This window comes from Saimiri boliviensis, chromosome 17 (assembly GCF_048565385.1).
Source record: "Saimiri boliviensis isolate mSaiBol1 chromosome 17, mSaiBol1.pri, whole genome shotgun sequence".
In the NCBI taxonomy this organism is placed as follows: Eukaryota; Metazoa; Chordata; class Mammalia; order Primates; family Cebidae; genus Saimiri; species Saimiri boliviensis.
In genome coordinates, this window is record NC_133465.1 from 5818284 (window position 1) to 5834012 (window position 15729).

A 15729-nucleotide genomic window follows, 5' to 3' on the forward strand; every position below is an offset into this window, starting at 1 on the left:
ACACATCTGAGATTTAAATATCCCTTAGAAATAGCTAATGTTAAATTTTTTCTGATTTTTATTGGGTTTTCCAAAGTTTCCCTATCAGTGGTCAATTTTTTTTTTTTTTTTTTTTTTTTTAAGAGACAAGGTCTTGCTATGTAGCCTAAGCTAGACTCCAACTCTTGGACACAAACAAGCCTCCCAACTCAGTCTCCCAAGTAGCTGGGAATATAGGTGTACATCACCACACCTGGCTTGGCCCATTTTAAATGTAGTTCATAGAACAGTTACAGTTCTTTTAAAAAATTATTATCGGGCCGGGCATGGTGGCTCATGCCTGTAATCCCAGCACTTTGGGAGGCCGAGGCGGGTGGATCACGAGGTCAAGAGATCGAGACCATCCCAGTCAACATGGGGAAACCCCGTCTCTACTAAAAATACAAAAAATTAGCTGGGTATGGTGGCATGTGCCTGTAATCCCAGCTACTCAGGAGGCTGAGGCAGAAAAATTGCCTGAATCCGGGAGGCGGAGGTTGCAGTGAGCCGAGATCGCACCATTGCACTCCAGCCTGGGTACCAAGAGCGAAACTCCGTCTCAAAAAAAAAAAAAAAAAAAATTATTATCGGTGGAGCTGACATTTAATGAAGGTTTCAACTTTCATTAATTGTCAGCTCCACCGATAATAATTGCAAATCATACATGATATGGAGATTCATGATATATTCACAACGTAAGATACGTAGCATCTTATGGTTTTATTGAGTTATACATTTGAATCATTCCAAAATGTGAGGCTGACTTGTGACAATGAGGGGCCTATATCTGTTCAGCACATATCTTAAGGTGGTATATTTTCCATTCTAACATCTGCAGTAACTAACAAGTTGGGCCAAGGGACATGTTTCTTTGTGAGAAATGTTCCCTCAGAAGAAAACTGCTAAGTGAAGATGACTAGGAAATGGTTTATTTGAATGATAGAATCCCTATTTAATCCCTATTTAATCATTTAAAATAGGGAGCAGCTAAAAGACAGAATTAAATATTATGGAACCAGAAAGGATTTGAAAGGGATCCTTTCATTCTTTTCATTTATTTTCATTTTATTTATTTATTTATTTATTATGAGACACAGTCTTGCTCTGTTGCCCAGGCTGGAGTGCACTGGTGCAATCCTGGCTCCCTGCAACCTCCGCCTCCCAGGTTCAAGTGATTCTCCTGCCTCAGCCTCCCAAGTAGGTGGGACTACCGGTGCGCACCACCATGCCTGGCTAATTTTTTTTTATTTTTAGTAAAGACAGGGTTTCACCATGTTGGCCAGGCTTACTCGAACTCCTGACCTAAAGTGATCTGCCCACCTCAGCCTCTCACAGTGTTGGGATTACAGTCATGAGCCACGGTGCCCAGCCCTTTTCATTTATTTATTATTTTTTGTATGGATGGCTACTATAAGTTGCAACAGTATTCTACAATTTGAAGCTTTAAAAGTGAAATGTTTCTTGAAATCAGTATTCAGGTTTAAATTAACTGTATGTGAATTTAAGTAGAATGAATCAGTTAAATCTTTGAACCTGATAATTTCACATCAGATAATCTTCAAGGCTTCAGATTTATAGGCCTGAGAGAACAGGCTTCGAGGTCAGTTGCTTTCAGGAAGAATGTACTATGACAAGAAACACACATATGTAAAAAATATAAATGTTTAAGCCACAAATAAGAAATATTACCTCTTTGAAATGAAACATCCAGTTTACCAAGGTAAGGTGGGAGCTCCTTTAAAAGACATGATTGAAAAAAAAGTTACCTTTCCAAAAATAATAAGATTCTAATGTCTTACATTCAGAGATGTCGTTCTTCAACATAAAGAGTAAAACACTAGGAAACATGTTTACATAGGTGCGCATCAGCAGAATATCCCAACAGCAAATTAACCATATTACTTACTTATGCCATCTATAAAAAAAGATACCTGTACTACTTAATATACACCTTTTCACAATAATATACAAAGATTTCAGTAGAAAAATATCAGGAATATACAATTCAATGAAAAGAAAAATAATTAACAATTAAATAGATTTTAAACTTCTTAATAACCAATAAAGTATTAATTAAAACTTAATCTAGTAAATTTTGGTATAATTAAAATGCTCAATACTAGTAAATATTATTTTTATTTTATTTTCTCTTTTTTTTTTTTTTTTTTTGAGACAGGGTCTCACTCTATTGTCTAGGCTGGAGTGCAGTAGCACAATTATATCTCACTGTAGCCTTGATCTTCTGAGCTCAATGGATCCTCAGAAGGACTGGGACTACAAGCATGAGCCACCACACTCAGCTGGCAAATGTCCTTTTACTCAATAATTTTCCTCTGGGAGTATATTTAGAGAAATAATCTTAAAATAGAGAAAACTTTATATAAATAACTTTTATAAATCTAAATATTTATATATCTTTATAAATAACTATATAAAAAGCTAAAGATAGACAAAAGTTTGTCTTTTTTTTTTTTTTTTTTTTTTTTTTTTCTTATTTTTTTTTACACACATCCCCACTGGGGAGACGAAGCTTTGTCTTTATGCATAAAGCTGTTCAGTGCAGGCCGGGCACGGTGGCTCACGTAGCTGAGAAGCTACTTGGGAGGCTGAAGCAGTAGAATTGCTTGAACCCAGGAGGCAGAGGTTGCAGAGAGCTGAAACTGTGCCATTGCACTCCAGCCTGGGCAACAAGAGTGAAACTCTGTCTCAAAAAAACAAAAAAAAACCCGGTCTCTACTAAAAATACAAAAAATTAGCTGGGCATGGTGGCACGTGCCTGTAATCCCAGCTACTCAGGAGGCTGAGGCAGGAGAATTGCCTGAACCCAGGAGGCGGAGGTTGCGGTGAGCCGAGATCGCGCCATTGCACTCCAGCCTGGGTAACAAGAGCGAAACTCCGCCTCAAAAAAAATAAAAATAAAAAATAAAAAATAAAGTTTACTGCAGTAAACTTTTATCTATAATGGTGAGCTAATCCAATGCCCAACAATAGAAGAATCGTTTAAAAATAACTATATATCCACACAAGGGAATAACTACAGTCATTTGAAATGTTAATGGCAGATAAGCATGGAATCTGAAAGGCCAAATATTGTATGATTCCAACTATATGACATTCTGGAAAAAACAAAACAATAGAGACAGCAAAAAGATCAGTAGTTGCCAGGGGATGAGGGAAGGGAGGACTGAATAGGCAGAACACAGAATTTTTAGAGCAGTGGAAATATTTTGTATGATAGTATAATTGTGGATACATGTCATTATAAATTTGTCCAAAACAAATGTACAAGAGTGAACCCTAATGTAAACTATGGACTATGGGTGATAATATTGTGTCAATGTATGTACCACTCTGGTGCAGATGTTAAAAGTGGGGGACCCTGTGTCTGTGTGGTAACTGTGCAAGTATGTGGGAACTCTGAATTTTCCACTCAATTTCGCTGGAAACCCAAAACTTCTCTAAAAAATAAAGTCTATTTTTTTTAAAAGCATGGAAAAGCCTGGGCACAGTGACTCACACCTGTAATCCCAACACTGGGAGGCTGAGGTGGGTGGATCACTTCAGGTCAAGAGTTCAAGACCAGCCTGGCCAGCATGGTGAAACCCATCTCTACTAAAAATACAAAAATTAGGGCCGGGTGTGGTGGCTCAAGCCTGTAATCCCAGTACTTTGGGAGGCCGAGGAGGGTGGATCACGAGGTCAAGAGATCCAGACCATCCTGGCCAACATGGTGAAACCCCGTCTCTACTAAAAATACAAAAAATTAGCTGGGCATGGTGGCGCGTGCCTGTGATCCCAGCTACTTAGGAGGCTGAGGCAGGAGAATTGCCTGAACCCAGGAGGCGGAGGTTGCGGTGAGCCGAGATCGCACCATTGCACTCCAGCCTGGGTAACAAGAGCGAAACTCCGTCTCAAAACAAAAACAAAAACAAAAACAAAAACAAAAATTAGCTGAGTATGGTGGTGCATGCCTGTGGTCCCAGCTACACTGGAGGCTGAAGCAGGAGAATAGCTTGACCCTGGAAGGCAGAGGTTGCAGTGAGCTGAGATTGCGCCACTGCACTCCAGTCTGGGCGATGGAAAGCATGGAAAAATGTTTATTATATTATAATGTTTCTTTCTTTCTTTCTTTCTTTTTTTGAGACAGAGTCTTGCTCTTTTCGCCCAGCCTGAAGTGCAATGGCACCATCTCGTCTCACTGCAACCTCCACCTCCTGGGATCAAGCGATCCTCCTGCCTCAGCCTCCCAAGTAGCTGGGATTACAGTCTGACACCAACACGCCCAGCTAATTTTTGTATTTTTAGTAGAGATGGTGTTTCACCATGTTGGCCAGACTGGTCTATAACTCCTGACCTCAGGTGATCTGCCCACCCCAGTCTCCCAAAGTGCTAAGGTTACAGGCATGAGCCACTGAGGCTGGCCATTATCATGTTATAATGTTAAAGTATCTAAAATTCAACATACATGATGCATAGTGAGAAAACAAATCTAAAAAACATACAAGGTATACATAAGGTAGAAGGCTGTTAACATAAGTGGTTTTGTTTTTTTCTTTTTTGGTGGTAACATTATGCACAATTTACCACCATAAGGGAAACTTCCATTCATCAGTATTTACTATAATGAATATGTATATTATAATGATCAGATTTTTTTTTTTTTTTTTTTTTTTTTTTGAGTTAGAATCTCACTCTTGCTCAGGCTGGAGTGCAGTGGCATGATCTTGGCTCAATGCAACCTCTGCCTCATGGGTTCAAGAGACTCTCCTGCCTCAGTCTCCCAAATAGCTGGGATTATAGGCGCACCACCACACCAAGCTAATTTTTGTATTTTTAGTAGAGATGGGGTTTCACCATGTTGGTCAGGCTGTTCTCAAACTTCTGACCTCAGGTGATCCACCACCTGCCTTGGCCTCCTACAGTGCCAGGCTTACAGGTGTGAGCCGCTGCATCTGGCCTCATTTTGCTTTTGACACAGGCTCTCACTCTGCCACCCAGGCTGCAGTGCAGTGGTGCAATCTTGGCCTACTGCAGCTTCATATTCCCAGGATCAAGTAATCTTCCCACCTTGACCTCCTGAGTAGCTGGGAACACAGGCATGTGCCACTATGTTTGGATAATTTTCCTTTTTTTTTTTTTCTTCCGAGACAGAGTCCCACTCCAGTCCCAGGCTGGAATGCAGTGTTACCATCTCAGCTCACTGCAATCTCTGCCTTCTGGGTTCAAGTGATCCTCCTGCCTCAGCCTCCTGAGTAGCTGGGATCACAGGTGCCCGCCACCATACCTGGCTAATTTTTGTATTTTTAGTAGAGACGGGGTTTCACCATGTTGGCCAGGTTGATCTCAAACTTCTGACCTCAGGTGATTCGCCCACCTCAGCCTTCCAAAGTGCTGGGATTACAGGCATGAGCCACCACATCCAGCCAATTTTCCTATTTTTTAAATAAAGATGGAATCTTGCTATGTTGCCTAGCCTAATCTCAGACTCCTGACCTCAAACAATCCTCCCACCTCAGCAATCCAAGTGCTGGAATTATAGGCATGAGCCAGTATCCCCGGCCCCAAAATAGTTTTTTAAAATTTCCTTTGACATTCAGTATTTAATCAATATTTAAATAATTTTAGAAATTATTTACTGAAGCAATGTCAGCTATTCACTATTTTTTTTAAATCTTACAGGCTGTGGTATCTATTAGATATTAATTTTTCATGCATTTTTACTTACACAGTATTTGAGATCAGAGATGTTTACATTGACGCCAGTTGCTCTCTTTAGATTCTCATCATGTGACACTACAACTTGTTCATCTTTTGTGATATGGCAGTCCAATTCTAGCATATCAGTTCCAATTTTAACCGCACTGAAGAAATAGAAGAATGACATTGTGACACACTTAAGTATACATTTAGTTTACATGCATCAGATGCAACAATTTAGAGTTACAAATCCAAAAAATCCCACAATACTAAAATATCTCCTTAATACCACCACCTAGTATGACTTATTCATATGAAAATATTCTAAGCGAACTGAGAATAAAAGAATCATGTTGCCTCCTTTCCATAACCAGTTATCTACAAGACAACATTCTTGGCATCAATTTATTCAAAGTCAATATAATGAATTACAGCAGGAATTTAATCTAATAAATGCTGAACGTTCTTTTATTTTTATTTTATTTTATTTTATTTTATTTTATTTTATTTTATTTTATTTTATTTTATTGAGACAGAGTTTTGCGTTTGTCACCCAGGCTGGAGAGCAGTGGCACAATCTCGGCTCACTGCAACCTCTACCTCCTGGGTTCAAGCAATTCTCCTGCCTCTGCCTCTTGAGTAGCTGGGATTACAGGCACCTGCCACCATGCCCACCTAATTTTTGTAGTTTTTAGTAGAGATGGGGTTTCGCTATGTGGTCAGGCTGGTCTCTAACTCCTGACCCCAGGTGATCCGTCTGCCCCAGCCTCCTTACATGCTGGGATTACAGGTGTGAGCCACCATGCCCAGCCTCTGAACATTCTTTTCCTTTTTTTTCTTTGAGATGGAGTCTTACTCTGTGGCCAGGCTGGAGTACTACAATGGCTTGATCTGGGCTCACTGCAATCTCCAGCTCCCTAGTTCAAGTGATTCTCCTGCCTCAGCCTCCCAAGTACCTGGGACTACAGGCACACGCATGCTCAGCTAAATTTTGTATTTTTAGTAGAGACAGGTTTTCACCATGTTGCCCAAGATGGTATAGATCTCCTGACCTCGTGATCTGCCTGCCTTGTCCTCCCAAAGTACTGGGATTACAGACATGAGCCATTGCGGCCGGCTGAGCATTCTTTTAAATATACTAGCTTACATGATTCTTTTATCTGTGACTCACCTGTGTGGGGTAAATGTATATTCCTGTTTATACTTACGACATGTAATATAAAAATATTATAGGCTGGGTGCGGTGGCTCACGCCTGTAATCCCAGCACTTTGGGAGGCCTAGGTGGGCGGATCATCTGAGATTGGGAGTTCAAGACCAGCCTGACCAACATGGAGAAACCCCATCTCTATTTAAAAAATTAAAAAAGATAAAAAAAATAAAAATAAAAAATTAACAATGGGCATATGTTCTCAGAAATGTATGGTCAAGCAATTCTGTCATTGTGTGGATATCACAGAGTGTACTTAAACAAATCTAGATGGTATTTAAACATCTGTGCTATAGACTATAGCCTATTGTTCCGTGGTTACAAATCTGTACAGCATGTTACTGTACTGAATACTATATGCAACTATAACACAGGGTTAAGTACTTGTGAATCTGTCTAAACACACAAAAGGTAGTTAAAATATGATATAAAAGATAAAAGTGGTACACCTGAATTAGGGCACTTATGAATGGAGCTTACAGAACTGGAAGTTGCTTTTGGTGTCAGTGAGTGGTGAGTGAACGGGAAGGCGGAGGACATTACTATACAGTACAGCAGCCCTTATAAACCTTACTGTGTTATAAACATAATAAACAGGAAATTTATTTTATTTTTATTTTCTTTTCTCTTTTTTTCTTTTTCCACATCATGAACTTTTATTCCAATAACTAAAAATTATTTTTAAAATAGGGCAGGCACGCACTGACTTATGCCTGTAATCTCAGCACTTTGGGAGGCCGAGCCAGGAAGATTGCTTGAGTTGCAGGAATTGGAGACAAGTCTGGGCAACATGAAGAGATCTCATCTTTACCAAAAAATTCAAAAATTAGCAAGGTAAAGTGGCGCATCCCTATAGTTCTAGCTACTTGGGATACTGAGGCAGGAGGATCACTTGATCCCAAGAGGTCAAGGTTGCAGTGAGCTATGATCATGCCACTGTACTCCAGCCTAGGAGACAATGTGAGGCCCTGTCTCTTTAAAAATAATAAAAATTTTAAAATACGTATTTAACTTAGTTTACTGTAACTTCTTTATAAACTTTTAAATTTTAAAAAACTTTTTGACTCTTGTAATAACAGCTTAACACAAACATTTTACAGCTGTATAAATATATTTTCTTTCTTTATATCCTTACTATATAAGTTTTTTCTATTTAAATTTTTTTTTTTTTTTTTTTTGAGACGGAGTTTCACTCTTGTTATCCAGGCTGGAGTGCAATGGTGCGATCTCGGCTCACCGCAACCTCCATCTCCTGGGTTCAAGCAATTCTCCTGCCTCAGCCTCCCAAGTAGCTGGGACTACAGGCGTGCACCACCATGCCCAGCTAATTTTTGTATTTTTAGTAGAGACGGGGTTTCACCATGTTGACCAGGATGGTCTCGATCTCTCGACCTCGTGATCCACCCGCCTCAGCCTCCCAAAGTGCTGATATTACAGGCTTGAGCCACCACGCCCGGCCTTGAACTCTTAGGCTCAAGTAATTCTCCCAACTTGGCCTTCCAGAGTGTTGGGATTACAAGCACCACATCCAGCCAAAGTGTAAAATTAAAGGTGCAGTTGCTCAGGTCTATAATCTCAGCATTTTGGGAGGCTGAGGTAGGTGAATCATCTCTACAAAACCCCATCTCTACAAAAAAATATGAAAGATTAGCTGGGCATGGAGGCATGCACCTGTAGTCCCAGTTACTAGGGAGACTGAGGTGGGAGGATTGCTTGAGCCAGAGAAGGGGAGGTGGCAATGAGCTGAGATCAGATCATGCCACTCACTGCATTCCAGCCTGGGCAAGAATTCCAAAGTGAGACCCTGCCTCAAAAAAAAAAAGTATGTCCTAATCTGGCAATTTAAACAAAACTATACATATTACCTCAGAAACCTTTCTAAGTTTGAAGTTTGTCTGTGGCCAAATTCTAGCTATTTTTAGAAATGTTTAGGAATTATTTGAAAAATATTTTCTATGTATGTTTATTATTATTGACAAACTAACAGATAAAAAAATAGAACAACAGTATCTAGGAGAACATGTAAATTATTCTAGTAAAATTATCCAATTTGATATGTAAATAACTAGAACATAATGAAAAAATAAAAATTTTTTAACATTTTTGCCTACAAAAATTTCCAAAAATAACAGCATGCACCTACTTCCATTGAAATATCAGCTATTTTATAGCTGAATTTCTGACAAGCTGTTGACAAATACAAAAAAGTAGTTGGAGATGCCAAGGATACATTTCCAGAAAAAGAAATAAAACCTCTAGCTCTAAAAGAAGATGTGAAAGAAATTCCACAGAAACAACACACAACTTAAAGCACTTATTTTAAAGAATTTATCTGAATCTCATTTACTCTTCACAACACTGAGGTTGTATCATTAATCCAATTTCATAGATAATTAGTCATCTTAATTAGATATTCTAAAATATTTATCCTGAGAACCAGGTCACTGATTAATTACTTTGACTGCCAACTTATACTTCTAGCTACTGCAAATACAATTTGCTTCTTTCTCCTTACTATTCAGGCTAATACCATAGGGATGACAGTGTCCTATGGGTATGTCCAAGGCAGCCTGGTTTAATAACCTAGTTGTATTAGCCCTTGGGAACCACGTCTTAAATACTCAAGGGCTTAATGGCTGTGTGTGTATATATGTGTACAGTGCAATTCCTTAGTTTGTGCTTCTATGCTTTACTATGAAGGAGGCTCAGTCTCCTTCAGTCAGTCTTTAATAATGTTCTGCTTTATTCCTGAGTGTCCCACTCCATATTTCATTCATTAAGCAACTAGTGAGGGCCTATTGATGTCAGAGCCTAAGCTAAGCATTAAGAATTGTGAAATCAATAAGAAAAGATTCCTGCTCCTCAAGTAATAATAGAAGAGCCATATTCATAACCTAAGGGAGATGGTGTTTATGAAAGCATTTTATACACCACATTAAATGGTGTTTGTGAAAGCATTTTATATACCACATTAAAGGACATTTCATACATTATGAGACACAATTATTTCTTTGTCAGTTTTAATTACTCTTTTTTTTTTGAGACGGAGTTTCACTCGTTACCCAGGCTGGAGTGCAATGGCACGATCTTGGCTCACCGCAACCTCCGCCTCCTGGGTTCAGGCAATTCTCCTGCCTCAGCCTCTCGAGTAGCCGGGATTACAGGCATGCACCACCATGCCCAGCAGATTTTTTTGTATTTTTAGTAGAGACAGGGTTTCACCATGTTGACTAGGATGGTCTTGATCTCTTGACCTCGTTATCCACCCGCCTCGGCCTCCCAAAGTGTTGGGATTACAGGCGTGAGCCACAGCGTCCAGCAGTTTTAATTACTTCTTTAGCCCCACTGTAACATAATAAATTTACATACACATAAACACACACACACACACACACACACACAAAATGAATGTTTTGGGTGTTTTTTGTTTGTTTGTTCGTTTGTTTTTTGAGACAGGGCCTCACTTTGTCGCCCAGGCTGGAGTGCAGAGGCACCATCTCGGCTCACTTCAGTCTCGACCTCCCAGTTCAAGCAATCCCCCTGCCTCATCCCCCCAAGTAGCTGGGACTACAGGTGAGTGCTACTATGCCCAGCTAATTTTTAAATTTTTAGTAGGGATGGGTTTCACCATGTTGGCCAGACTGGTCTTGAACTCCTCACCTCAAGTGATCTGCCTGCCTTGACCCCCCAAAGTGCTGGGATTACAGGTGTGAGCCACCGCACCCAGCTAAGCCTACATTTTCAGAATATCTCCTTTCTGTCTTCAATGATAGCCCTTCTAGTCTTAGTATCTTTTGATCTTCTAGGGGTTGTTTTGTGCGTGGTTTTTCCAAGACAGAGTCTTGCTCTATCACCCAGGCTGGAGTGCAGTGGTACAGTCTCGGCTCCCTGCAACTTCTGTTTCCTGGCTTCAAGCAGTTCTCCTGCCTCAGCCTCCCAAGCATCTGGATTACAGATGGGCCACCATGCCTGGCTAATTTTTGTATTTTTAGTAGAGACGGGGTTTCACCATGTTGGCCAGGCTGGTCTTGAACTCCTAACCTCAAGTGATCTGTCCACGTCAGCCTCCCAAAGTGCTGGGATTATAGGCATGAGCCCTTAACCGGGCATTTTTCTGGTTAACTTTAATCAGGCTTCCCATACCGACTGTGTATACTGTCTTTAATATCTCCTCATCTTCACCTCCATTTTGTTTCTTTTCTTTCTTTCTCTTTCTTTCTTCTTCTTCTTTTTTTTTTTTTTTGTTAAAGATGGGGTTTCACCATGATGGCCAGGCTGGTCTTGAACTCCTGACCTCAGGTGATCCACCCACCTTGGCCTCCCAAAGTGCTAGGATTACAGGCGTAAGCCACCGTGCCTGGCCTTCACCTCCATTTTGAAATGTATACACTTTGTGAAATGTACATAAATAAGATCTAAGTTTTAGCTAGTCATTTTATTCTTACTCTCTCCCTCAACTACCCATCCTATCAAGAATATACCATACGTGGCCAGGCGCGGTGGCTCAAGCCTGTAATCCCAGCACTTTGGGAGGCCGAGGCGGGTGGATCACGAGGTCAAGAGATCGAGACCATCCTGGTCAACATGGTGAAACCCCGTCTCTACTAAAAATACAAAAAGTTAGCTGGGCATGGTGGTGCGTGCCTGTAATCCCAGCTACTCAGGAGGCTGAGGCAGGAGAATTGCCTGAACCCAGGAGGCGGAGGTTGCGGTGAGCCGAGATCGCGCCATTGCACTCCAGCCTGGGTAACAAGAGCGAAGAAACTCCGTCTCAAAAAAAAAAAAAAAAAAAGAATATACCATACGTAAGCATAGTATGTATATTTTCCTGATTGTATATTACAACTCTTTAGTATTTTAATATACAGAACCTTGAAAATAGTATGTTTATTTTTATTTATTTATTTTGAGACAAGGTCTGGCTCTGTCACTCAGGCTGGAGTGCAGTGGTGCCACCTCAGCTCACTGCAACCTCCACATTACAGGCTCAAGCTAGCCCCTGGAGTAGCTGTGACTACAGTCTACGCCACTATGCCTGATTAATTGTTTTTTTGTACTTTTTCTAGTGTTGAACTCATGAGCTCTAGTGACCCATGGGCCTTGGCCTCCCAAAGTGCTGGGATTACAGGCATGAGCCACCACGACTGGCCAAAATAGTATGTTTAAACAGTGTTTTCTTGTTTTTCAATGAAACAAGTATGTTGAACACACACACACACACACACACACACACACACACACACACCCCTTCTAAGTTTCCCAGCAGTTAAACAGAAATATTTGTAATTTTTTAAAGTACAATAAAAAAGTATGTATTCCTAGCAGGGGCGCTAATGTATCACACATACACACAAACCACCACCACTAATAACAAAAAAACTCAATAAAAGAGGGGTTTCCTACAAATTTCTAAGTCAGTAGAAAGCAGCCTTACAAATAAATACATCTAACAAACATTAGCAATAGCATATGAAAGGTTGGGTGTGGTGGCTCATGCCTGTAATCCCAGCACTTTGGAAGACTGAGGTGGGCAGATCACTTGAAGTCAGTAGTTCGAGACTAGCCTGGCCAACATGGTAAAACCTCATCTCTATTAAATACACACACAAGCTAGCCAAGAGAGGTGGTGGGTGCCTGTAATCCCAGCTACTCAGGAGGTTGAGGCAGAAGAATCATTTGAACCCAGGAGGTTCAAATGATTTTAACTAGTCATTTTATTGACATTTTATAGCCCTTCAATGATAGGGCTATCATTGAAGACAGAAAGGAGCTATTCTGAAAATGTAGGCTTAGCTGGGTGCAGTGGCTCACACCTGTAATCCCAGCACTTTGGGGGGTCAAGGTTGCGGTGAGCTGAGATAGTGCCATTGCACTCCAGCCTGGGTGATAGAGCAAGACTCTGTCTCAAACAAATAACAAAAAAATTGCACATGAAAAGAGGTATTCCCCTCTTCTGAAGTACTAGAAAAATCTCCAAAAACATTTTAAGTTATAGAAGGAAAAATGTTCAGAGGATCAAAATCTTCAAAGGTTAAAAAAACTGTGATATTTTCAAATGTATCATCCTTTAAAATAACGTATTGTATAACGCAGTGTCTTAATTTCAAAAATAATGGGGGTTGATAAAAATTTAACAAAAATTATGGAGAAAAACATAAAATATTATGTACCTTAAATGTGAAGAATGCTAAAATCACTCAAAGTTATAAGCAGTTTTTTTCTGAAGTCATATGTATCACCTACCTCATTGGCAACAAATGATATACGACAGTGTGTGTCTGTAGAATCTGTACACATAACATATATCTATACTTACTTATGGCTAGCTAGGCAGATATATAATCTAAGTAGAGAAAGTAAAGTAATTTAAATTAAAATAGTCCATTTCATGGTCGGTGATAGGAGGAACAATTTTACTTTTTTTTTTTTTTTTTTTTTTGAGAAAGAAGAAAAGAATAATAAAAAGAATAAAGAAGAGGAAGAAAGAGAAAGAGGAAGAGGGAGAGAGAATGGGGATATTGCTTTATTGCCCGGGCTAGAATGCAGTCTGAATATGGGTATGCCTATAATTGTCCTTAATAATGGAGACGTGAAAGAAAATGAGGGAAGAGAATGACAAACAAGGAGCCAACCAACATTTTGTTTAAACTTCTAAGTTGATATGATGTGGTACTGATAAAAGTGTATATTTTGTGTATTTAAAGTGGAGAGTTCTATAAATGTTAATTACGTTTACTTGTTCCAGATCTGAGTTCAAGTCCTGGATATCGTTGTTAATTTTCTGTCTCATTGATCTGTCTAATATTAATGTTGAAGTCTCCCACTATTATTGTGTGGGAGTCTAAGTCTCTTTATTAGTCTTATATGTCTGGGTATTCCTGTATTGGGTGCGTACATATTTAGGATCTTTAGCTCTTCTTGTTGTTGCATTGATCCTTTTATCATTATATAATGTCCTTCTTTGCTTTCTTTTGATCTTTGCTGCTTTAACAACCACTTTATCAGAGGCAAAAATTGTAACTTCTGCTTTTTATTTATTTATTTTAGCTCTCTGTTTGGTTGGTAAATCTTTCTCCATCCCTTGTTTTGAGTCTTTGTGTATCCTTGAATGTGAGATGGGTCTGGATGCAGCATACCGATGGGTTTTAGCTTTTTATCTAAATTGTCTGTCTGTCTTTGGATTGGGGGATTTAGTCAATTTAAATTTAGAATTAACAATGATATATGTGAGTTTAATACTGCCATTTAATATTAGGTGGCTATTTTGTCCATTAGTTGATGTAAATTCATTATATTGATGCTCTTTTTGGTATTTTTTAGAAAGGCTGATACTGTTTATTCCTTTCTATGTGTAGTGGTTCTTTCAGAAGCTCTTGTAAAGCAGGTCTGGTGGTGATGAAATCTCTGAGTGCTTGCTTGTTCACAAAAAACTTTACTTTTCCTTCACTTAGGAAGCTTAGCTTGGCTGGATGTGAAATTCTGGGTTGAAAGTTCTTTTCTTTAAGGATGTTGAATATTGGTCCCCACTCTTTTCTGGCTTGTAGGGTTTCTGCTGAGAGATCTGCTACAAGTCTGATAGGCTTCCCTTTGTGGGTAACCTGACCTTTCTCTGTGGCTGCCCTTAGTATTTTCTCCTTCATTTCAACCCGGGTAAATCTGACGATTATGTGCCTTGGAGTTGCTCTTCTTGAGGAATATCTTTGTGGTGTTCTCTGTATTACCTGGAGTTGAATATTACCTTGCCTTACTAGGTTGGGAAAATTTTCCTGAATAATATCCTGAAGCGTATTTTCCAGCTTGGATTCATTCTCTTCGTCACATTCAGGTACACCTATCAAGCGTAGGTTAGGTCTTTTCACATAGTCCCATATTTCTTGGAGACTTTGCTCGTTCCTTTTTATCCTTTTTTCTCTAATCTTGTCTTCTTGTTTTATTTTATTGAGTTGGTCTTCGACCTCTGATATCCTTTCTTCTGCTTGATCAATTTGGCTGTTAAAACTTGTGCATACTTCACGTAGTTCTTGTATTGTGTTTTTCAGCTCCATCAATTCACTTATATTCCTCTCTAAATTGTGTATTCTTGTTAACATTTCGTCAAACCTTTTTTCAAAGTTCTTAGTTTCTCTGGATTGTGTTAGAACAAGTTCTTTTAATTCACAGGAGTTTCTTATTATCCACATTTTGAAGCCTGCTTCTGTAATTGGAACACGCTCGTTCTCCATCAAGCCTTGTTTCGTTGCTGATGAGGAACTGTGATCCCCTGCTGAGGGAGAGGCGTTCTGATCTTGGGTATTCTCAGCCTTTTTTGGCTGTTTTCTTCCCTTCGTTGTAGATTTATCCATGTGGTCTTTATAATTACCGTCTTTGTAATTAGGTTTCTGAGTGGACGTCCAACTTATTGATTCTCAGCGCCAAAATCTGAGCAACCCACTGCACTGACTAAATCAGCGGCGTTAAGATTGACGGTGCTTTTCCGACTCTGCACCAAGAACCAACGCTCCGAGGCGCCGGCAAAACCGCCTCGCCGGTCACAAGAGTCACGCTGGCGACCCGTGGGGCTCCTCCGCTGGGAATCTCCTGGTGCGTGAGCAACAAGAATTCATGTGAAGGTGTGGCGTCCTCTCCTTCTTTGCGCTTTCACTGGGAGCTACAATCCCGAGCTGCTAGTGATCAGCCATCTTGGATCTCTCTCCTCCAATTTTACTTTTTTTTTTTTTTTGAGACAGTCTCATTCTATGCCCAGGCTGGAGTGCAGCAATGCAGTCTCGGCTCAATGCAACCTTCGTCTCTTGGGTTCAAGCAATT

The 15729-nt window shown here is 39.8% G+C and overlaps 1 protein-coding gene across 4 annotated transcripts in view; it reads right to left on the reverse strand.

The window, feature by feature from the left end:
- The window catches only part of GDPD1 (glycerophosphodiester phosphodiesterase domain containing 1), a 65178-nt gene that overhangs the window by 25119 nt on the left and 24330 nt on the right, over positions 1-15729 (reverse strand). For all 4 annotated transcript variants that reach the window (XM_003929095.3, XM_074388087.1, XM_074388086.1 and 1 more), the window contains exons 3-4: positions 5744-5879; positions 1708-1753 (exon numbers count right to left, since the gene is read on the reverse strand). In XM_003929095.3, the coding sequence (XP_003929144.1) occupies positions 1708-1753; positions 5744-5879 (182 nt within the window). The remainder of the gene's footprint in view (positions 1-1707; positions 1754-5743; positions 5880-15729) is intronic.